The sequence below is a fragment of the Schistosoma mansoni genome, chromosome W (genome assembly GCF_000237925.1).
Source record: "Schistosoma mansoni strain Puerto Rico chromosome W, complete genome".
Taxonomy (NCBI): Eukaryota; Metazoa; Platyhelminthes; class Trematoda; order Strigeidida; family Schistosomatidae; genus Schistosoma; species Schistosoma mansoni.
The window spans coordinates 39,830,856-39,856,031 of NC_031502.1; the positions used below are offsets into that span (position 1 = coordinate 39,830,856).

Below are 25,176 nucleotides of genomic sequence, written 5' to 3' on the forward strand. Positions count from 1 at the left end.
GCTGTTACAGATAACCAGAAGTTTTGATGTTAAAGTTCATGGTATGTCATTTGCTTCCAATTTTCCTATACTTTCAAAGACAATGCTGCTATAATCTAAGCGAGATTGAATAAAAGCATATTAATTATCAAACTGATTAAAAATCTATTTCAGATAAACAAGTACAAAATATTGGCACGAGATGAAGTTCTACTACAGTTAAAAAGCGATTCAAGACAGTATGAACCAAAGACAATCATATCTTTTTCTACTACATACATTTGTAACATAAACTTATTTAAACTAGACCTACTGTGAACATCATCGTTAGTTTATGTTTCTCTATGTCGGAAATTTGAATATATTTTTTCTGGTGAGAGTTTTTTTAGCGAGTTGGTTTTCTATGGGATGGGGTGGCTAACCCCATGCCCAGCCCTCCTCCTTTAACCGGATTTTCGACCGGCAGTAGCCCCCGAAGGAGCTACAGGCTACAGCTACAGCATATTTATAACTGAAGAACATCTGGAACTCAAAACAATTGTCAATCAACACCAATGTCAGAATCTTCAATACAAATGTCAAGACAGTTCTACTGTATGTGGCGGAAACCTGGAGAACTACGAAAGGCATCATCTAGAAAATACAAGAGTTTATTAACAGTTGTCTTCACAAAATACTTCGGATCCGTTGGCCAGACACTATCAGCAACAACGTACTGTGGGAGAGAACAAACCAGGTTCCATCCAGTGGAGGAAGAAATCAGGAAGAAGCACTGGAAGTAGATAGGACATACATTGAGGAAATCACCCAACTGCGTCACAAGGTAAGCCCTCAAATGGAATCCTGAAAGCGAAAGGAGAAGAGGAAGATCAAAGAACACATTACGCAGAGAAATAGATACATACATGAGAAGAATGAACAAAAGTTGGATAGAACTAGAAAGGAAGGTCCAGTAGAGAGTGGGTTGGAGAATGCTGGTCGGCGGCCTATGGTCCATTGGAAATAACAGGCGTAAGTAAGTAATGTCGGAAATCAATTTTTCTTTTTATGAACAAAATTGTGTTTTATTGATATCATTTTAAAGAGTTAAACTATCATCCAGATTTAAGATTTTTCTCCATACCTTTATATCATTAACAATAAAGAATTTCTGAAAACACTTATTGAAGTAATTTTTATATAGTTTGGAGAAAATATGACAGTAACACAGGATCCAAACCAAGAATTGTCGACTTGATACGCAGATAATTTTATCTTTTTTTAAGTAAACTTTAAACCGTATGACTTTATAGTTAATAAATGATACATTCGGTCTTTGATATCAACTTTAGTGAACAAAATGTTTAACTTAAATCTATTTATAATGCACACCTGTAGTGGTTCACATCTACTCAGAAGGTACTTTGTGTACTAGAGGAGCATGAGGTGTATTATGAGCTCAAAGAGCTGGAAAAAGTAAAACGAAAATTGGGCTGACGACCCAGCAACCACATATGTTGCACTTACACTTGTTAAGGAAAACATTAAACAACAATCGGCAATAACACAATCACCGAATTGAGACAATCGTAAAATGAAAATGAAAAGCAGATAGTTTAGTCTGAAAGAATAACTTTTAATAATCAAGGATAGGGAGTTTTATTGTAAGTCAAAAAGTATGTATCTGGATTTAATCCTAGTTTTTAAGTGATCATTAACGGTTTTTTGATAGTCAATTTTAAAGGGAGACTAATGGAATATGAAACTTTTCTAAGCTTTTTAAGTTATCTATAACTTATATTGACTTCTAATAAAAAACGAACTTTAATCCATAGTTCCTAGAAAACTTTTGGATACCCTTGATAGAGAACTATCAAGGTACATAATCTCACTAATAACATAAAAATCTGTTTCGGTTGATATTTTACAGTATTCAGTTTAGGAAATTAGAATAATATGCAAATAATTTAGTTAATGTGAACAGAGTGAGATGATTTTGTAGGATTAAAATTATATTTATTAGTCCATAATACCTCATTAGTTGTTATCATCCTCAGGTTAAAAATACACTTACAAAGAAAACCATAAATTGAAATCCATAGAAAGTACTATATAATGTCTACATTATTACAGATATTTAGTTAAAGTTCTGAAAATCATTCATCTTTGAATATTATAATCCCAGTAACTGAAACAGATTAAATAATTCGATTACCTCTTTTCCTTTCGATTACTTATAAACACGATCCACAAAATAAAAATCTTACCTCTTGTTTTTCTTTCTTACTTACTTATACTTGTTACACATCTAAGAGGAGCATAGGCTAACCGCAAGCACTCTCCGTCCAACCCTGTCCTAGACAATACTTTCAGGTTATTTCTAGTTGCTATTCATCCTCTACATGTCTGCCTCCAATTCCCAACGCAATGTGTTCTTTAGTATTCCTCTTTCCCGTTTCCCTTCAGGATTCCAATGCAGCGCTTGCCTAGTGATGCAGTTTCATGATTTCCGTAATGTATGTCCTATCCACTTCCACAATCTCTTCTCAATTTACTATACAGATGGAAGCTGGTTTGTTCTCTCCCACAATAGCCTGTTGCTGATGGTATCCGGTCAACAAACATTCAGTATCTTGCATAGACATTTGTTTATAAATACTTTTTACCATGTTGATGATGATTGTAATAGTTCTCCACGTTTCAGCTCCGTACAGCAGGACTGTCTTGACGTTGGTATTGAAGATTCTCAGTTTGATATTGATTGACGGTTATTTTAAGTTTCATATGTTCTTCAATTGTAGGGATACTGTCTTTGATTTGCCAATTCTTGCCTCCACGTCTGCATTAGATCCTCCTTGTTCATTGATGATGTTGTCCAGGTACGTGAATGTTTCCACAACTTCCAGAGTTTATCCATCAAATGCGATTTTGTTAATGTTGTGTGCGTGTTGTATTTGAGTATGTTGGTTTTTCCCTTGTATATATTGAGGCTAGGTGCTGCAGAGGCTTCTGGTGCACTGGTTGTCTTCACTTGCATCTGTTGTTGTGTATGGGAGAGAAGGGTCAGGTCATCTGTGAAACGCAAGTCGTCTAGTTGCATCCAATCTGTTTATTGTATTCCGTGCTTCCCTTCAGATGTAGAGGTCTTCATAATCCAGCCGATCACCAGAAGAAGGTTAAAGGGAGAGAGTAAGCAACCATATCTGACTCCGGTCCTTACTTGGAAAGCATCTGTCAGCTTTCTTCTATGCAAGACTTGCTTTCTACACTTATTGAAACAATTTTTATTGTATAGCTCAATAAAATTACCCTAAATATTCAAAACTATCACCTTAAATAATCATGAAATAAAAACGTGTTAGCAAATTTCAGTTTCTAACTTCTACACTTTAAATAATCCATTCATTATTGATAATCCATTTTTAAAGTTATTTATGTCAATAGATTTCCGCTGCTTTATAAATGAATATGTAGGTTAGTGCTCGGATAATTGTTTATCTTGAACGCATGGTCAATTCTGATTAAAATAATGTAAACAATTGAAAACAATTAAACGTACTAGTTTGTATGTCATCTGATCCTACAGTTTCGTTCTTGTTTTATTCAAACTTGTTCAGGAAACCTAATTGTATGAAATTTCCTAGAATTTCAATATACTATTTCTAATATATTTTGGATATTTGTTCAATGAAAATGCACGAGAGAAAAGCAATTAACCTCCTTGAATCAATTTGAAAAGATTTTCAAAGATAAGTTCATTTCATTAAAAGTTAATTTTCATGATAACAATATAGTAATATTTCTTATAAAAATCGTAAAGACCACTGAGCCGGTATCCTACGGTGTTAATATCTAACTTCAACCAATACACGAAATTAAGCAACCGTCCACCATTGTCTTCAGTGAGTTGATATCTCACAACAGACGTGGTCTAGCTTCAATTGACTCATGATTTCAACTATGAAATTACTAAAACCTCCACAAAACCCCCTTGTGATAAAAATCGTCGAGACTATAATTTATGGACGAATCAATCAGGTATAAGATAACAGCTCTCAGATTTTCGCGCGAAATTCACTCATCCATTTGATTAAATTGAATTTTAGCATTAAAGCTGATGTAAGCTCGTGATGAAAACCTTAAATCTAATTCTTAACCTTAACCGTGAACTGTAAATCATAATTCTGATTCCTCACACAGGTTTATAACCCTCATTTAGTATTAGTTATTATGTGGGCACTCTCAAGGTTACCTTCTATTCAAGAAGATTTGGGAGGAAGAACAAGTGCCGACGGACTGGAAAAAAAGACACCTCATCAAGATACCAAAGAAAGGAGATCTGAGCAAATGTCAGAACTACACAGGTATAAGAGTACTATCGGTACCAGGAAATGTTCTCAATAAAGTGTTGCTGAACCACATGAGAGATTCAGTAGATGTCCAGCTTCGAGATCAACAGACTGGATTCCGCAAGGATCGGTCGTGCACAGACCGAATTGTGACACTACAGATCATCATTGAACAATCAGTTGAGTGGAACTCGTCACTATACATAAACGTCATTGGCAATGAGAAGGCGTTTGACGGTGTGGACAGGAGAACATTATGGAGTTCCTTAGAAGATTGTCAACATTATCCGGATTCATACGACAGAGTAGACTGAAATGTGGTGCATAGAGAACAGTCCCACTGAATGGAGTTGAAACTTGGAGAACTATTACAATCATCATCAACATGGTAAAAAGTATTTATAAACAAATGTCTATGCAAGATACTGAATGTTTGTTGACCGGATACCATCAGCAACAGGCTATTGTGGGAGAGAACAAACCAGCTTCCATCTGTATAGTAAATTGAGAAGAGATTGTGGAAGTGGATAGGACATACATTACGGAAATCATGAAACTGCATCACTAGGCAAGCGCTGCATTGGAATCCTGAAGGGAAACGGGAAAGAGGAATACTAAAGAACACATTGCGTTGGGAATTGGAGGCAGACATGTAGAGGGTGAATAGCAACTAGAAATAACCTGAAAGTATTGTCTAGGACAGGGTTGGACGGAGAGTGCTTGCGGTTAGCCTATGCTCCTCTTAGATGTGTAACAAGTATAAGTAAGTAAGAAAGAAAAACAAGAGGTAAGATTTTTATTTTGTGGATCGTGTTTATAAGTAATCGAAAGGAAAAGAGGTAATCGAATTATTTAATCTGTTTCAGTTACTGGGAGTGGAATGTTCAAGCTGATGGTAAGTGACTGAATTTATCCAAAGTATACAAAAGTAATATGTAATACCAACTATATAAACGATATTTACTGAGTCTCTATAACTTTATGCTCCTTAAGATAATAAGATTTATGAGCAAGTTCTGAAATGAACAACAATGTAAGTATCTAGGTAATATCGTCAAGGGAATTTCTTTATGAATCATTCTGATAACTAGTATTGAATGGCTGGTTCTCCACTATATAACAGCATTGTGTTTAATTAATTTTATTTATTCAAAATAAAGGTTCACAATTGAATTCACTCTATAAATGATCATTCATTAATTGAACAAAACTATATTAAGAATCTAAGGTTTGTTTTTTTTTTTTACCCAATAGTCGTTATCATTAGTTTTATCATTAATTTTTATTGTCTGTCTTTTTCTGCCACCTATTTACACTTTTTATTATCAAATCACTAAGAGCGAATATGATTAACAAGTAAATGACATTTATTATTCTAGTATTATTAAAATCTATGATTGAATTGTATAGAGGCTTCAACAATTGTATGAAATGACAGTAGTTTCTACTGGATAAGGATTATTAAGTATTATGTATGTAAAATAAAATTGTAATCATTAACCAATCTAATTTAGATAATCATTGAAAACCTGAAAGAAATGGATGGTCATCTTGTCCCAGTTTGAAACTCCTCAGTAGTGCACATTTACGACCCTACAGTCGGAAATCAAACCTAGGACCTTCAGAACAATTGTATCTCGTTTTCATTGATCATCTAGCCACTATCGGTTTGTAATGTAAACTACGAAAATCTATCAATCTCCACAAACGTCCTAGCCTAATAATAAAAGTAATATATTGATGTTAAGTGTTAAGGTGATAATGAAATATGAGTGAGTCGTGAATACTACTAACATCAAGGAATAGTAATTCAAATGGACTGAATCGCATACACATGAACACAGATTCAAGTCGAGACGTTCCCAAATAACAATGACAAAGAAAACCACAAACTCGTGTAGTATCTAAATGATAAAATTTAAAAAATATGAATGAAAATAGGTAGATAAATGACTAATAATAAATATATTCAAACTTAGAACATAAAGAGTAAAGACAACTGTCAACCTATGATTGATGTTGAATCATACTGTGATATCTGTAAATCCAAATTGTTCATGAATGTGTAATTATATGTCATCCTTTTGGTATATTTATCTTTTTCGTTCAAAACTTATCAAAGGCAACTCTTTAATCACAAAATTGACGACTACCACAAGGTGTTTCCAGAAAGCAATACTATACTTTGAAATGATATCTCTTCTGATTATGCTCTATGCTTGTATCTTGTGCTTTACATTATTAATATTTCTTTGATAAATTTCCAGTCAAAATGGTGTACCGCATCTTTTTGACTTTTCCTGAAATGTTACCTTTATTTATTTTATCCGGATGGTTATATCTTTAAATTGAAATGTGTTCTGTAATCATTCTTATAATGTATTATTACAATTATCTAAGATATATATATATATATATCATTAGTCAATTGAAGCTAGACCACCATGGACTAATGATTTCAACTATATAGAAAAAATTACTAAAATCTCCACAAAACCCCCCTCAAATAATGACCACATGCTTAGTAGTGACTGGTTCCATGAGCATTTCCTGGAGTTCTAGTAGGAAGCAGTGACCGGTAGAGTTCAAACCACGTCTGTTGTGAGACATCAGCTCACTGAAGACATTAGTGAATGGTTGCTCAATTTTATGGATTGGTCGAAGTTAGACATTAACACCGTTGGATGCCGACTCAGTGGTCTATCGGTTAAGTGCTCGCGCGCGAGAGTGATAGGTCCTGAGTTCGAATCTCGCGAGGTGGGATCGTGGATGCCCACTGCTGAGGAGTCCCACGATAGGACGAAACGGCCGTCCAGTATTTCTAGATTTTCCATGGTTGTCCAGCTTCAATTGACTCATGATCTCAACTATATAAAAAAAATGTTCTTATTTCAGTCAACATAAGGCATAATTGTAGACAATGATATAATAAATGTGACTTACACATACCAACAGTTTAGTGGCAAAGGCGTTAATTAATATTACTTGCTCATTAACCTGAAGTATTAATATTCATTAATATGCAAATAAGCAAGGTATCAATGACACAATAACAATCTGTCTATTTATTTATACACAATGAAACTATAAAATGGGTAGATATGATTTATATACGAATACAATTTTTGTATACTTTCAATAACCATCAAATTATTTCTGCTGAATATCAGTTCAAATTTTAAGGTTGTATGCACTAAATGACTGGAGAAAATTTGAAACACTTATTATCCATGTAAATATTACTATTCTCGAGAAATCTTAGTTAGGAAATCAGCATTCTACATATACTGGTTTATTCAGTTCTTTTTCTTGTCTGTTGATAAAATCTGACGAGGGTTTTGTGAAGATTTTAGTAATCTAATAGTTGGAGACATGAGTCGATTGAAACTGAACCACGATGGAAAACCTTGAAGCACTGGACGGCCTTCCCATACTAGGATGAAACGGCCGTTAAGTGCTTCCAAGTTTTCCATGGTGGTCTAGCTTCAATTGACTCATGAATTCAACTGTTAAGAAAATCTATTTATTTCGTAACATTAGATATTATGTCCACACAAAATTACAAATCACATGTTCTTATCATATAAGTCATTTGCTTATATAATAAACAGCGATATAATAGGATACTATAAAGAATATTCTATGGTACAGAAAAATAGAGATATAGACAGTCTAGCGTCACCGAAAGGTTGTCCATAAATTATAGTCTCACCGAGACTTCTACATAAGATTTTGTATGAAACATTATATTAAGATTGATCTTTTTATGTACACAAACTCTTATACAAAAGTAATGGAAGTCAGAAATTTAATGATAATAATGATGAAAACAATAATAACTGTAGTCGTAAATAGAAAACTTTGTATAACTAACTGTAAATGTTTACTACGATCAATTTGGTTTGTTTTGTTAAGTTACTTATCATCTTTCTACTTTCTCTGATTAGTTTATTTTTCCTTTCTTTTTTACATGGTAAACTGGAAAATGAAACAAGAAATAAAACGTAAATATTATTCTTAGCTTATTTATAAACATATAAACAAAATAAATAAATAGATAAACCTAAATAGATTGATCAATATAAATGGATTTAGAAAAGAAACTGGTAGCTTACGGGTAAAATTTTAGTGTACTGATGAGTTTTTCAAACTCTTTCAAATAACATCATGATATTAAAGTCAAACAATAGAGAGTTAATTAAAATTAAAAGTATCTAACAACCAGTTAAAGTTTAATGAATTCGTCAAATATATACCGCTTTCAGAAGGGGTTTTTTGTGGAATTCTAGTATTAGTATAGTTCAAAGCATGAGTCAATGGAAATTAGACCTCCAAGGAAAACTTGAAAGCACAGGACGACCGTGAGAAGTAGTGACCATTGAAGTTCAAACCACGTCTGTTGTGAGATAGAAATTCACTGAAGACAATTGGTGAATGGTTGCTCAATTTCGTGGATTAGTTGAAGTTAGACATTAACACCATGGAATGCCGGTCAGCTCAGTGGTCTATCGGTTAAGTGCTCTGGCACAAGACTGGTAGGTCCTGGGTTCGAATCACACGAGGCGGGATCATGGATGCGCACTGCTGAGGAGTCTCACAATGGGACAAAACGGTCGTCCAGTGCTTCCAGGTCTTCCTTGGTGGTCTAGCTTCAATTGATTCATGCTTTCAACTATGCATATAACGCTTTTTCACGATTTATTATCAATTCCATCAATCTTAATATCCAGAGTGATTAGGTTTCAAATTGTTTTCACATTATTATTATTATTACTATCCTTGTCTCCTCATACAACTACTCATTTCCAGTCTAGCTGACCTTTTGTGTTTACATATAAATGTTCTTAACAAGTATATTATGTGTATTCAGATTGTTCGAAATGTATTGCGCTAATATATCATCACATAGTTTTGATAATCTTCATCTTCTTATTACGCTATCGAAATTTCATCAAAGGGACTTAAGTGCTTTAAATCTCAATATTATAGAACTATTGTCAAATAATTAGTTTAATCTAAGTAAGAATTGTAGGTATCATTACCAAGTTTTGATTTGATAATTTGATCGCACCTTATATTCATGTTGTTCAGTTGTACTATTTAAACCTGGGAATAATGTTAATTTTGTTATTTATTCTCTGAAGAAGTGACTTACACTGAGTCACGAAACGTCAGGAAATTTAATTTTTCTACTTATTGGGATATTATAAATATATTATCTAAGTAACAAATAATTGATCCACAAGATTTCTTTCTAAATCTTTTTTAATCATAAATAGTTTAATAGTGATGTGTGAGCGAGAATGATAATGATTGGTTGTTTTACTGAGTCAGACATTAGATAGTGTGACAGGTGTTGTATGTGTTATATATTCCCCTATCCTGATTATTATTGATTAACTGTTCTTATTGTTGGATTGTGTCGGATTTGGGTGTGGAGATATATTGACGTTCTAGTCAAGTTAATTTCGTGTTGTTGATCTGAGTTGTTTTGAAGTCCTGTAGAATAGACACTGGGTGGGAATCTAGTGTAGATATTCGTCTAAAGTAAATTAACGTCCCATACACGTGTAAAAAGTGAAAGGACTCACAATTGATTGATTACTGGGTGGTGATCAATCTCATGCGTGTCAAGTCCTTAGTGCTGATCGAATGCTATCGATCAAGTTGCAATGTGGCCACCAGTCTAGGTGGCTCAACACTGCGTGCACTATATATATTAAGGTAACATGGTGGTTGGAGGTGGTCAACAGGAAACCCTGGACCCGGGTTTCGTGCTACGTGGCACTCGTCTGGTAGCCACATTGCAACTTGATCGATAGCATTCGATCAGCACTAAGGACTTGACACGCATGAGATTGATCACCACCCAGTAATCAATCAATTATGATTAGATCTCAGTCCTACAGGAGGTCGGTCGCGGCCCGAATAGCTCGGTGGTAACGTCTCTGACTGTGAAGCTGAGTGACACGGGATCGAATCCATCAGGGAGCATCAGTTCCCTCAAGATTACAGATACACCTTGCTGACGAGTGCCAAGTAGCACGAAACCCGGGTTCAGGGTTTCCTGTTGACCACCTCCAACCACCATGTTACCTTAATAAGTGAAAGGACTGTTATAATAAGAAACCCTAGCGTTATAACTGGTATCCTACCGTTTACAACAAATAGAAATTTCATTATCATTTATAAAAATTTTTTTCATAAATTTATCAAAGAATTACTTAGATACAATTATAAAACAATCATTATTGTCATCATGTTGGTGATAAGAAGTTATGCATTTCAAAAGGAAAACAAACACTTATCCATTTTGAATATTCTTATTGCCTTAGTGAATCATTAATAAAATGATTTCTTAGGTGAATAACTAAAAACAAAGTAAATACAAAAAACAAAAAGATAAACTGATTAGTTCGAGGGTTATGTGAAATTTACATTTTTTCTTTTTAAAAAAAAGGGGAGAGCAATGAATATGAAGGAATAATATTTGAATGAAGAATATTCTTTTCGAGAAATTCTCTTCAAATGTATAATGGCTACCAGTAGAATCGTAAATAACAATGGGATAATACAAAAAAAAACGATACCAAGTGAATTTAAATTATCTTCAGGTTTTACAGTTATATATCCAAATTATTAATTCAAAAGATCGGCCAAGTTAAGAGTAAGGCGCATTGTTTAAAGCATGTGAATTTAAGATTGTCAAACAAAATAGAATAAGATTGTTAATGTTGATATAACTCATATAGAATGTTAACTTGAATCTACATCTGTAGACCTCAACATAAAAAAAGGAAAAACCAAGTTCCTCAAATACAACACATACAGAACATCAATCCAATCTCACTTGATGGAGAAGCACTGGAAGAAGTGGACACTTTCATGTAGCTGGACAGCATCATTGACGAACAAGAAGGAACTGATACAGATGTGAATGTAAGAGTTAGTAAAGTATGGACCGCTTACCAAAAGTTCAAGAATATATGGAACTCAAAACAACTCTCAACTAATTTCAAAGTCAGAATCTTCAATACGAACGTCAAGAAAGTTCTACTGTATGGAGCTGAAACGTGGAGAACTACTAAATCCATCGTCAAGAAGATACAAGTATTTATAAACAGTTGTCTACGCAAAATACTCAACATCCATTGGCCGGATACTATCAGCAACAGCTTTTTATGGGAGAGGACAAACCAGCTTCCAGCTGAAGAGGAAATTAGGAAAAGACATTGGAAGTGGATCGGACATACATTAAGGAAATCACCAAACTGCATAACGAGGCAAGCCCTAACTTGGGATCTGGAAGGGAAGAGGAAAATAGGAAGGCCAAAGAACACATTACATCCGGAAATAGAAGCAGATATGAAAAGGATGAATAACAACTGAAAATGGTTACCTAAGATAGGGTTGGATGGAGAGTGCTTGTGGTCGGCCTATGCTCCTCCACGAGGAGCAACACACGTAAGTGAATAAGCATATATGTTCAGTAAAAATTTAAGATCCATGATCAGAATAAATATGGGTCAGATAAGGTGAGAGAAATAGTAGTGCATTTACAATTCGACAAAATGTTTAATGGAAAATTCCATGTTGTGTAAAAAAAATATTAGTAAGACATAATAAGGTAGGATAAATGGGAAGCGAATGAAGAATGTATTGGGGAGATTAACAATGATGGTTAACTAATAATAATAATAATAATAATAATAATAATAATAATAATAAAAAGACTTGTGAATAAAGATAAAACTACGAAAGGTCGTAAGTACAATAGTCAAATTAGGTCATAAAATAGCTAATATTACCATTGAGTACTTGGCGCTGAGGTTGGCCAGGGGAGATGTCGCTGAAGATATTTCTTTTGTATACATAGCTCAGATTTCTTAATCTGGCTGGCCACCGCTTCAACTGTCTGAAGGACTTTAAGTCTGACAATCTTTGACAAAAATTTAATGACCCTATAAATAATTGAAAAGGATTGATTTACACTGGCACTGTGACCACTTTTCACGAAGCTATTCGCTTTCTTCATCAGACCTTTGCTTAGCCACGCTGGGAGGCGTTCGAGAGCACGAAAATTTAAATTCCTAGAAGATCGACCAATATAACTTGCTCCACAGGAGCAGTCGAACTGATTAATACAAAATGAGGTGGTCATTCTAGGTAATTCATCATTTAGCCTCGGTATCACCAAAGGACGCAAAGAAAACACTAGTCGTAGTTCTCCGGTAACGAAAAGTTTTTGGATTATTTTGCGTAATCTCAGGGTTAACACTTCGCTAGCCGCATCCCCTTTGAATTGTGGGCACGTGAATAGGGATTTCTTGTTCACCGTTTGTGTTTCGCTTATTTCCATCTTCGTGATCATATATTTAATTATAAACTCTCTAAGGTATCCGTTCTCCTTAAGAGTATCACGCAAGGTGTTTAGCTCTTCTTTAACTATATCCGCAGAACATTTATTGCGTGTTCTGTATCTACGAGTTTTGATAAAGTTTTTTTTGTATTGTAGAGGTATAAAGCTAAAGAAATGTGTGTACTGTCCTGTCCAGGCATTTTTTTTCTCTGTTTAAATTCCTTTTTATTGATCCATCCGCTCTCTTAGTTAAGAGAACATCCAAAAATTCCATTATACCATAACTCTTTTCTTCAGATGTAAACTCAATGGCTGGATGTACTTCATTAAACTGCCTAAGAACCTCTTGCTGTGATGTATTACGTTAACAGAAGATGTACGTATCATCCATATTTCGACAGTAAAATGTGAATTTTTGAATGAATCATTTTCCAGTTTGGCTAGAAAGAGAGTTCTTTAGAGCAGTTATAAACTTTCTAGGTATCATACAAAAGTATTCGTATCGCTCATTTTATATGGCGGAAGATTTAAGTTTCATTTTTTGAATTGCATGTAAACACTTGAAATTTCTTTTCTCAGTTTCAGTAGGTTCATCTCTATATGTTACTTATACTTAACCTACTAATAATGATCCAATTCATATTTATCACATTAAAATTGAAAGCATCAAAATAGAAATGAGAATTCAAGAAAACAAAATGATATCTCATTTTCATGCATCCGACAGTTTAATATCATTCTCATCAACTACTATACATATATATTTGGGTTGGTGATTTGAATGACCTGAAAATTTTGGTTGTATACGAATATATCTGGAAAAAAAGGACTGTTACTGATAGGATAGAAAATCCCATTTAATAGCTAACAGAATTCAACAATTGGACTTTAGAAAAGTTCACTGATTTAGTATTTTTTCTTAACTTGACCGTAAATCTCACGATCGTTAGGTTGGCTAGAAAAATTCTATTTCATTCATTTAAATCTAACCATGAAAAGAATAATAAAAGATACTTCATTATATATGGATTATAGAGCGATGGTTTTTAAAATTGCTTTTCTGATCATTCAAAGGTTTTTTTTTAAAGAAAACAGATTGAATAAGGATTTATTAGTTGAAAAGATAGTGAATAAGCAAAGATGGATAGTGGCTAGCAGTGGAATCCAGGACGCTCGTTTCGTCCTATTTGGGACTCGTCAGCTGGATGTACCTGCATCTCGGTGTTGATGTTCACTCTGGGACTCGAACCTGGAACTCAAACAAACAATAAGTGAATTTAAGATAATGAATAGTTTAACATTTATTCATTTAATTATTCATATAGCTATTCATCAATTTGTATATACATATATTTGTCTAACTATCAATCCATCTAATAAACTATTCCACTTTTCAGTAGCTAAATGGATAACGCGATGGCGTTTGAAGTGAACAGTACTGGGTTCAAGTCTTGGAGTGAACATGAACTCTGAGATGCAGGTACATCCAACTGACGAGTCCCGAATAGGGCGAAACACGCGTCCTGAATTCCATTGCTAGCCACTATCCATTTTTGCTTATATTTTACCTCTCTTATTTTAATGAACTAGTGAATTCCCTTACCGTATATTTCGTTTATCAATCTATATATATCTAAAAGTAAGAAATTAGAACAAATCTAGCAATACATCTATAAAAACATATATGTGATTGATCTTACATTTTTCAGTCACATTTCAATTTAAATAAGAAAGATTGATTCAGCGAAGAGTTCTCCTTTTTGGAGAATTCATTTTCAAAGATATACATTATCAAATATATATGTTATATAGTTGAAATCATGAGTCAATTGAAGCTAGACCACCATGGAAAACCTGGAAGCACTGGACAGACGTTTCGTCTTATTGTGGGACTCCTCAGCAGTGTGCATCCACGATCCCGCCCCGCGAGATTCAAACCCAGGACTTATCAGTCTCACTTCAATTGACTCATGGTTTAAACTACATAAAATTAATAAAATCTCATCAAAAGCCCCTTCAAATATACATGTACTTATTTTCACGATGATAATGATCACAATAATAATGATCATAAACTTCTATTAGACCTCACTGTACAGTTTTAAAAATGAATTCGACAAAAAAGAAACAGAACTCTTCATTGAACAAATCTTTGTTATTTAATGTTTCAATGGGTGTATTCCGTTTACATTTTAGTTTGATTCTAGATATTGATAAATTCATACGTAAAACATAAAAGTAAAAAAAGTAACATTATTTTTTATTCATGAATAATGATATACAATTAAATATTAATGAGACATTGATTTAAGTATCCATACAAAAAAAGCAACGACTATAAGTTCTTTTCAATATTTTCTTTTAATGGTTTAATCAATTCATGATTTTATTATCAGAAGGGGTTTTTGTAGAGATTTAGTATTTTCATAGTTGAAAGCGTGAGTCAATTGAAGCTAGACCACCAAGGAAGACCTGGAAGCACTGGACGACCGTTTTGTCCCATTGTGAGACTCCTCAGCAATGCTCATCCACGACCTCGCCTCGCGAGATTCGAACCAAGGACCTACTAGTCTTGTGCCAGAGCACTTAACCGATAGACCACTGAGCTGACCGGCATCCCATGGTGTTAATGTCTAACTTCAACCAATCCACGAAATTGAGCAACCATTCACCAATTGTCTTCAGTGAATTTCTATCTCACAACAGACGTGGTTTGATTTATATGTAGCTAAACGATACGCTAAAAAAGTACATTTGATTGATATTAATAACGAACTAAGGTAAAAAAAAAAACGCAATAACAAAGAATCAAAATATTCAACAAGGAAATTCAATGAAAGAAAAAAAATCAATGGATTAGAAAATAAATTCTAATTCTATATCTTAGCTGTTTAATCATTTGGGGAAACAATTTAATCTTTTTAAGAAACAACTATCAATCATATAAATTTTATCATGGTTACAATCAATTAAATTTTTTTTTTGATTTTTGCATGCAATACCCATTAAATGAAAATATAATTTTTTGTTTTTTGAATGTTTGTTTTTTTCTTAGTTCTAAAAGGTTTACTCACTAGAAAATTGATTGATTTGCTGAAATCTTTGTTTACTATATGTCCGTGAACAAGTAAAGTATGGAGTTTATTTTGAAAATGTACTCTACACTTATTCTGACATGCTCCAGAACGATGATTTTCATGGAATTGAATCCTAATCCTACTGAGTTATGAATCTTCTTAACAATCTCAAAAATATGCACTAAAATACTTCGAAGAATAAATTGTTGTAGTATCTTGATTTTACACACTAGAGCACAAGTTTATATCACCTGTAAACAATGAAACCAATCAGAATTAAATTCAAGAAATTTATGTTTATAAAAGGTATAATTCAGTCTCTTTGTTTACTCTAATTTACAACCCCATATCTTCATAATGATCACACCCGTTACGTATTATGAACTCTTACTCTCAACATCACTCTACTTTCATACTTATCTCTACCGTCCACTTTATGTATGAAGCATTAACTGAGCATTCAATTATAGCATCTCTCCTACACTTATTTATGTTTACGTTTACATTCATTGATCCCTTCAATTAACTTTTTTAACAGACAGTGTTAATTGAACAGTGACAATACGTATATATAGGTATTATTATCATGTCTGTATGAACATGTATGCTCGGTCATATTCAGTAGCCTAGGTACATATCCCTCTTTCTAGATTAAAATACTCAATATATCCCTCGCTTTACAACATATATGTGCTTGAATACTATTAATTGATATGACTCTTTATTCGCCTCTGTATTCGTTTGCATTAGCATTTCTGCTCGAGTTCACTTGGTGTGTTTGTGGCTTACTGATTTGTGATATTTAATAATAAACTGTAGTCGGCGGTTCGTATTGCCTTCTGAATCTATAAACCTTTGGGATTTATTCACCGATGGTAATCAAGACGATTGATATACGAAGGTTTAAGAATTATCTCAAGGATAACCCACTACAAACTACTTTCATTCAAATCCGATTATTATGGCTAGTAGTAAACGAACCCTGATATAATATTGTTTCTGTTATGCTTTGAGTTCACAATACTACATTCAGATGATTATAGGTCATCATATTTCTCGTATTCTTTTCCTATTTAATGACGAAAAGATTTCAGTTTCTCGCAAATGAAAATTTGTTGTTTGCAGAATTCTTTATCTTCAGGCGAACAGTTTGATTGAAATAAAAATATGAAAACTGTCCTTAAAAATCATGTCCCTTGAGGCTATATTTAAAAAGCAGATACAATTAGATTTGTCATCCAAAAACATCTAAATTGAGAGTATTTTCAGTTCTTTCATGGTTACTTCTACGTAATAAAGGACAGTGAGTTTACAATTTGATAAGGTGGATCTTTCAGCAAGAATAACTTAGGGTGGGAAGGATGTGACTTAAGTTTATACCAAGTTATACGTAACATCATCCATTCAATAAAGCGTAGGGCAGTAAATCTACCCAAGTTTGTAATTAGAAAGATATCCTGTATAAAGTGATGAAATTGTTTTACTTCCAGCTAAAAGTCAAATAAGTTATTTTACTTTATTTTTTGAGTGTAGAAAAAACCAGCATGTAAATATTGTTTATATTCTCAGGCTCTATTAATTACCTAGATATTTCGCCTTAAGATGAGACTGACAATAATTATCTTAACTATCATGGTCCTAGAGACTTATATTTTCAGTATATTGTTTTCATCTACTGGGTCAACATTTAATTAAATATAGCAGGGACTCAGATTTATTAAAATAATAATTTATTCTTTCCACTTGACAAGTCTATTCATTCTATGACCACGGATATATGGATGTTTTGTTTATTATTTCATCTGGAAATTTTAGCTGCAGAATGTTTCGTTTCAAAACTATTATGATAGTTATAGGATTTAATTTTTATCTTCACATTAATTGACCTAAATCTCTATCAATTTTATTATATAAAATCATTTGATGAGAAATATTAAACAAATGATTACTAATTCAGGGAGTCCAATTTTAAGAAACGGCTAAATTCGAAAGTAGTGTCTTAATTTGTTGACTAGTTAGAAACTCCTTTATGTTAGATTTTAATCCATGGTATAAATGACCATATTGAGTACGTTGATCAATCAACCTTTCCATTGTATTTACATACCGACTGAACATGTATTTCTGTTTAAAGAAAATTTCTTTACAATTAAATGTCAAGCTCTATTATTTGATATTTCTATAATCCAAGCATATATAAGCTTCTAGAGACTGAAAGATTACTTTTCATGGTTCATCTACCTTATTCAGAATAATCTTACAGGTATCAGACAAGCAGCTAAATTCTTTATGCAAAAGATACTAATTTTTTAGGATGCAAACAGATATTTTGTATACAATGACCCTGTCTTCGAATAATGTTTGAGCTCAATATTTAGAGGGACAGTGATCACATTTGCGCTATTGTGACTGATCCCTTGTCACGTACGCAGTCTCCAGAAGCTGACCAGAGTTATTGCACTGGCTCTAACAACATGGCACAGACCAATATTCAGTATCTGCATGGACCGATGTTATACCTTGATTTGACTATTCCTTCCTTCCGACCCACTCCCATCCCAGCTAACGGTGTTGTGATAGTGTTTAAACAGGTGTAACACATCTCCCAGCCTCCTAAGCCAATGAAGACCCAGAATCTCATGAAGCCATTTCCCATCATCTTTACTGTTAGGTCGGCTTACAATAAACTCTAGAGAGGCTCATAAAGAGCCCAACCAATCAGCGATTAGTTAGAAGCTATGCTACTAAAAATGCTACTAAAATAACAAGGTCCTGATTGGCTGTTAACATGCTGTTACTATGGGATCTCAAGGTCTTTTAATTACTATAAAACCCCTGTTTTTCTGTACATAATTGAACCTTGTAGTAAAGTGCTTCCCTGATACTCGTGTCTTCTCTCTGGTCTTTCAAGTCGCTGAGTAGTGCTAGCCTGGGGTTATCCGAATAGCTAGGATCCGAATAAAGCGTTCAACCTTACGAGACATATCATTTACCTAATATCCTATGCTTAGCTTTACTTTTTCCCACTGCCGTTTCACGTATGTCATGAAATATTAGGTGTAACACAAGATATTTATTGAATAGTGTCCTTTAGCATGTGGAGTAAGACAAACATAATATTCTGCTGTCCGATGACGCTTTCAATCTTCCTGTTGTCCTGGAGACTCACTGACATGAACAAGAAGGTTGATAGAAGGCTAACATGTGATGTAATGAGCATTTTAATAATAAACCATATCACTACTTACAGTCAAAACATAATTTCAGGAGAACAAAAGGTAACACAGTAAATTACTTCACTTATTTCTATTAACGTTACGTTATTCATAGGAAAAACCTTGAGGTGCGTCCACAAGGTCCAGTCTGCTTTTCGTAATCAGCGCCTCATGTAAGATATACGACTGTCCATTGGGAAATGAACACGCCACGAAGAACGACGTCCTATTTTATGGATGGCATATGGGCATTTACCGACTAAAAACACGAGATTATAAGGAGTGTGATTGATGGGAGAATTAATATTATTCCAGTAAATGACATAAGTGTTCTACAGTACACTACGGGAGGTTTACTACATAGATAGAAACAGTATTCACCATTCACTAAATTACATTTTTATTATTCTATGTAACTGTGAAAGTACTTCATTTTTAAAATTTACTTAAGTCCCAACATAATACGCAATAACATTCTTCATTCAGAAGTTTATGTCCTAACGGCTTGTAAATAAGCTAAAAATATTTCAACTGAAAATCTTGTTGAACACTAAACTCTTTCAAACAAAACTGTATCAGAATGAACATACGCGAAAGACGGCTAATGTAAATTCAGTAGTGAATTAGATACCTTTTACACGGCGGTATAACATACTACTGATGTACAGTAAAGCTAACCTGCTAATTCCTTTCACTAAATATTGAAACTGAATAAAACACAATTAGAACATAGAAACTGAGAAGATTGTGACAACCAGGCACAATAGGTCCATAACACTTTTGTAATTTAAGATATAGTATTATATTTTTTTTGAAAACAAAAAAGAATTTTAAAGGAAAACTATAGACATACACACACACACATACATAAATGTAGATAACGATTCTTCATTACTTCTAATATTCATACGTGCTCATTTGATTTGCTCAAAAGTCTTTCTATTAATTGAATATATTTTATCAATAAATATAATTTCTCTTTATATGTATACATAGTTTGTTAACAAAATGAATTAAATTGATCTAAAATATAACATTATAATAATATTGCAATTGTTTAATGCATTTACGATTCATTGAATTGACAAGTTCTAATAAATTGGAAAGATAGAGAAAGAAAAAGTTCCAAGAAAAACGTCCTATCAAAACAAAAGAGAGTAAATCTACAAGTACTACACACATACACATATAATAAGGAAACTGGTATCTGTTCAACGTTATTCTTAAATGTAAAGAATAACAAGAGTATTTTAATTTGGATTCACCTTTTCATTTATCACTCATTTTCTCTTTGAATTGTATCGTATAATAATAATTTGGAAATTTCAACGATAATCGAAGTGCTATTATTACTAACGTCTAAAAATTTGTAAAAGAAGATATAACTAATTCTCTTCTTTTGTAGAGAGGTAGGGTATTAGTACCATTATTATTCGTAGTAACAGTATTAGGGGGAAGTCCTTTGGTTGTTTTTCAATTAACTAGCTACAATCAAACAATTCTATTATTATTATTTAATTATAATAAATAAGAAAACAATATATGATCAAAAAGAAGTTGACGAACCACACAAAAGAAAACCATCAGTACAATGTAACATGGAAAAAAAATAATAATAAACACATTTTACAAACGAATAAAGAGTACACATATATGATAGAAGAACGAAATGAAAGGAAGATTGGATGGAGAAAAAAAGAAGGAAAAATTTACTCTCGGTTTCTTCCAACTAACCAAATGCAATTATAATGTATGTGTGTATGTATGTGAAAGAGCATGAGAAATCCACTAATTTGTGAGCACATACTAACAGAAAAGCGTGTAACGATTAAAGAACTGTCAACAAAAAAAATTGCCTTACTTGTAGACTTATGATAATTAGATTTCATTAATTTACAGTAAAATTATACACAAGTCCCAGATTACAAGTGAATGGAGCAAAAAAACCTATTAATTGATGACATAGTTATACATTATATTTGACAAAAATGAAAAAAAAAGTAAAATCGAATACAATACAATACAAACAGAGCATAGTGAATAATACAGCAGTAAATGGTAATACAAATTCTGATCATTTTATACCAATAAAAAGGAATGACTACAATTTATCATGAATGAATAAGTAATCTGTTCAGGTTTTACTTTATTAGAAAATCAAAGTTAAACTGATCAGAGAAACAGAAAAAACAAACAGAGGAAAAAAAGATAGCTGGATGTTAGAGTGAAAAAAAGGATATAATAGTGGAACAAAATGTTAACTGAGTGAAATTAATCTGAAGTTTACTTTAACTACGATTTAAAATAATAGATCTTGAATGAGCTAGATTCTGAAAAAAAGTGTTGTTTTTAAAAAAAAGTGAGTGCTACTGAAATGTCTATTATAACAATGTTACATTCGTGAACAGGTGAAGTGAGATTTAAAAAAGAAAATAGCGTCAACAAAACTATTTCATTACGTCTAAAAAAGCAACTGTAACAATACAAGCAGTCGAACTGGAAAAATCCAATCAATGCACAGTTCATTGGTACAGGTAGACTGAAAAAGCTTCACTACAAGTTCAACGTCGTGCTGTAACAGACAGGGAAGTTTGCGGTTAAACAAACTACTATGCTCTAGATGATGCCCCATCATGATTTCCCAAATGAGGACGTCCATCTACACAATCATCATCATCTTCAACATCCTGAACATCACCATCCTCCGGAGCAAGCTCATCTAACGCCTCTAAGAAGCGTAGGGAATCGGCAAAACCAAGACCTAGTTCAGATCGTAAACAGTGAGTAAAGTATTCGGGAGCCCAAATGCGTAAACCAGCCAACTGGGACAATAAAACACCATCTATGCCACCAGCTATTTGAGAAGGTACATGGCCCAATCCGCGAAATTTCAACCATGAAGCAACCTTGCAGGTTGACCAATTACGAACTGAAGGACGAATAGCGTGACGCCAGGCATTAGTCGCCAAAGGTCGGGATGTGATATTTGATTGAATAGGAATCGTATTTTGATTGCGAATTTTCGGTAATCCTATTTGATTACTTAGGTGAATTGGATCTTCACGTCTAAGGCCTGGAGACGGACCTAGTGAACCCCGACTACTAACTACGGGGCTTGCATTGACATGATTTAAGGTTACATCTGAACTAGGCATAACAGGGAATCCAGTATCACCTGAAGCTGTTAAGTGTTTTTTGGCATCAATTGATAATTGGTGTTGTGCTGCAACTAAGGCAGCAGCCTCCGCACGCTTCTTTGCTTCTCCATAAAATTCTTTTACCTGGCTAATTAAAGCATCATAGCTTACCTCAGGATCACGTTTGCCATTGAAATCGATAGGATGTTGAGAAATAAGACGATTCAGCCAACCAGTCAACTTAAATTTTGGTTGTAGGATAACAGGAATAATAGGTTTTGAGTATACGCTTGTATCAAAACTAGAAAAATGTTCCACTTCCCATCGACAACCAGGACTTAAGCGAAATGAATCGCTTAAAAATGCGATCACAACTGAGGCTTGTTCAACACATTCAACCCACTGAGCATGATTTGTAGCATTAGCCGCACACATAGTAAGGCCAGTTGCTGAAGCATCCACTGATGGTATTACTTCGGGACCAAAAGGAATATTATTAAGCACTATTCCAGCATCTCTTAGACGATCAGCCACTCGGTTAACAGCAATACGATTAGACGGTGAGAAACATAATAATACAGGACCACACTCCGTAGGTTCATTTTTAGAATTTTTCGAAATACAAGTATTCAATTGCCAATTAATAGATTCAATTGCACGTGAAAGAGATTTGTAAGATTGTAAAGCAACTGCATGATTTGCCATAGTATCACTTAACCAACTTGTTAATTGCATCTGTAAAACTCCTGTGTAAATGGATGGATCAAAAACTGTGTTCCATAAGATACGAACTGCTTCTTCTGCTTCTCTAACAGAAACAGGACTAGAATTAGGAAGTAATGCAGTTTCAATTAATTCTTTCAGTAAACTTAGACACGTCATACTATGTTCTGTGCTTTGATTATTATTTGTACCAGCAATCAAATTCACATTAACAGGTGATGATAGTAAATTCGCCTTAACAGGATCAAGAACAGATAAAGCAGCAACAGCAGATAATAATTCAAGCACTTGGAATCCATGACACCTTCGTTTCTCAGAAACACGAGCTGATGTGACATAGCCAAATAGAATTCTTAACAAATCAATACCACCATTTGATACGTCAGTAATTAAATGAATTTCTGATTCAGTTACAATATGAGCTAAACAAAGGGTGGAAACACAGCGTAGAAATTCTTCTTCACGTTGAGCTAAATTTAGTAATGCTTGCCGAACTGATTCAGATGCAAAATAATGTGTATTACCTGGAACACGAGCTATATTATGTATGATAGATAAACTAGCTTTAATTAAATAATATACATTTTTACTACTTAAATTCTCTAAATATGGTTGATGTCCAATATTTAAATTAAGTAGATTTGGTAGACCGGCAATTGCTAAAGCAGTGGCGAATTCCGGCCAAATATCAGAAAAATTCCATGTTGTATTGTAGAAATAAAAAGAAGAGAACCAAATATCATCATTCTTGAACACACCCATATTATTTAATTTTTTCATCATTTTCGATGCAAATGCAGGATAATCACAATTAGTTAAATATTGAGCTAATTCCAAACGATACGTGTGACAATCAAAATATGATCGACTTAGTTGTTTACCAGTTTCATACATTGAGCGTAGATCTGTCATATCATCCAAACTACGGAATACTTCCATAATTTGATCGATAAAGTTCTTTGCTTCTTCTAAAGTGAAACCTTTACGACATTGTGGGATTTCTATAGGACGTTTAGAAATTGGCTCTGGATGATCCATTCTTTTGTCTTGATTAATTTATACGTATAAATATAATTACATACAACAAAAGTACACAGAAAATATTATTCAGTTGTGCACATTGACAAACAATCAGACAGAGATTGAAACGAGCGTAAATAAATTGAGGTGACTATCGAATGAATAATTTGAATACTTGCTAAGAGATTGGAACTACAAATTTTCACGAATTCACCCTTAAATATTTCCGACGCTTTGATGTCTTAAAATGACTGATTAGGCGTATTGAAATTTTTCAAGCTAAAATGAAAGAAAAAAAGGAATGAAGTATATATTTTGCACAATACAGACATAATCTGCATGTTTAAAGCATTAATATTTGATTGAAATACTCCAAAAGGTTCCTAACTGATGGTCCGTTGCTTTACTGAACAACGATTTCGAAATCACCTCTAAACTTAGATTGTATCACTGATAGCAGTAACATGATATTAGTTCGATATTTATGACTAAAGATTACTTAGTCACACTGAATTCGTCCAAACTATTTGTCGTATAATATTCCACCGTTACAACAAATAGTAAAAGTATTTGTTATAGATGATTGACAGACAGATTTTCATACTATATTACATCTAGTTGCCCAGATAGTCTCGAAAATTATTCATCATCAGTGGTGTAAAAAAGTTTTCATATTGATGCATAATGAAACTAAGTGAATAAGACTTTTATTATTAATTTGTACTAAGTAGTAGTCCTACCAAACCTTTGAATAACGCTAAAAAATAAGGTTATTCGAAACGGTGTATCAAAGTATTTGTCTATAACAGACTGTATGAAAGTAGGTATCAACACTATACTACCAAAAAATAAAAACTAAAGAAACACATACAAAGAAGAAACAAATATAAAACTTCGAGTCATGGATAGAATAAGAGTGAATTAATAAACTAAGCACCAAAAGCCCGACAGCAACCAAACAATTGTTTAAAACGATATAACAATGAACAGAAGACAGGTCAATATCATTAAATAACGATCCTTCCTTCACAAAGAACTAATCCAAAAGACACTAAAAATTGGCGTATCATATCGGTAATTTTCAGTTGAGGTTATTGTGTAAACCAACAATCCCTTAAAAACTGATACAAATTTAAAAATTTCTCGAATGGATATTATCTTATCATTAATGAAACGAATAGATAAGATTTTGAACTTATAGTTATACATATATGTACCATTCTCTTCTATTCATCATTGATTAGAAGCAGAAGATAAACATTAACAAAATAACAACAAATGGGCAACAAGACATCGGTGAAGAGAACAAACAAACAAAAGAGAAAAGAACATACTCAT

At 33.3% G+C, this 25,176-nt stretch overlaps 1 protein-coding gene across 1 annotated transcript; it reads right to left on the reverse strand.

Annotated features, from left to right (window-relative positions):
- Nucleotides 1-21,567: 21,567 nt before the first annotated feature.
- Smp_024220 (hypothetical protein) lies at nt 21,568-25,176 on the reverse strand (the record flags this gene model as incomplete). Its single annotated transcript, XM_018789674.1, has 2 exons — nt 21,568-23,864; nt 25,173-25,176. 2 exons carry the CDS (start codon nt 25,174-25,176, stop codon nt 21,568-21,570), a joined length of 2,301 nt encoding a protein of 766 aa, XP_018655094.1.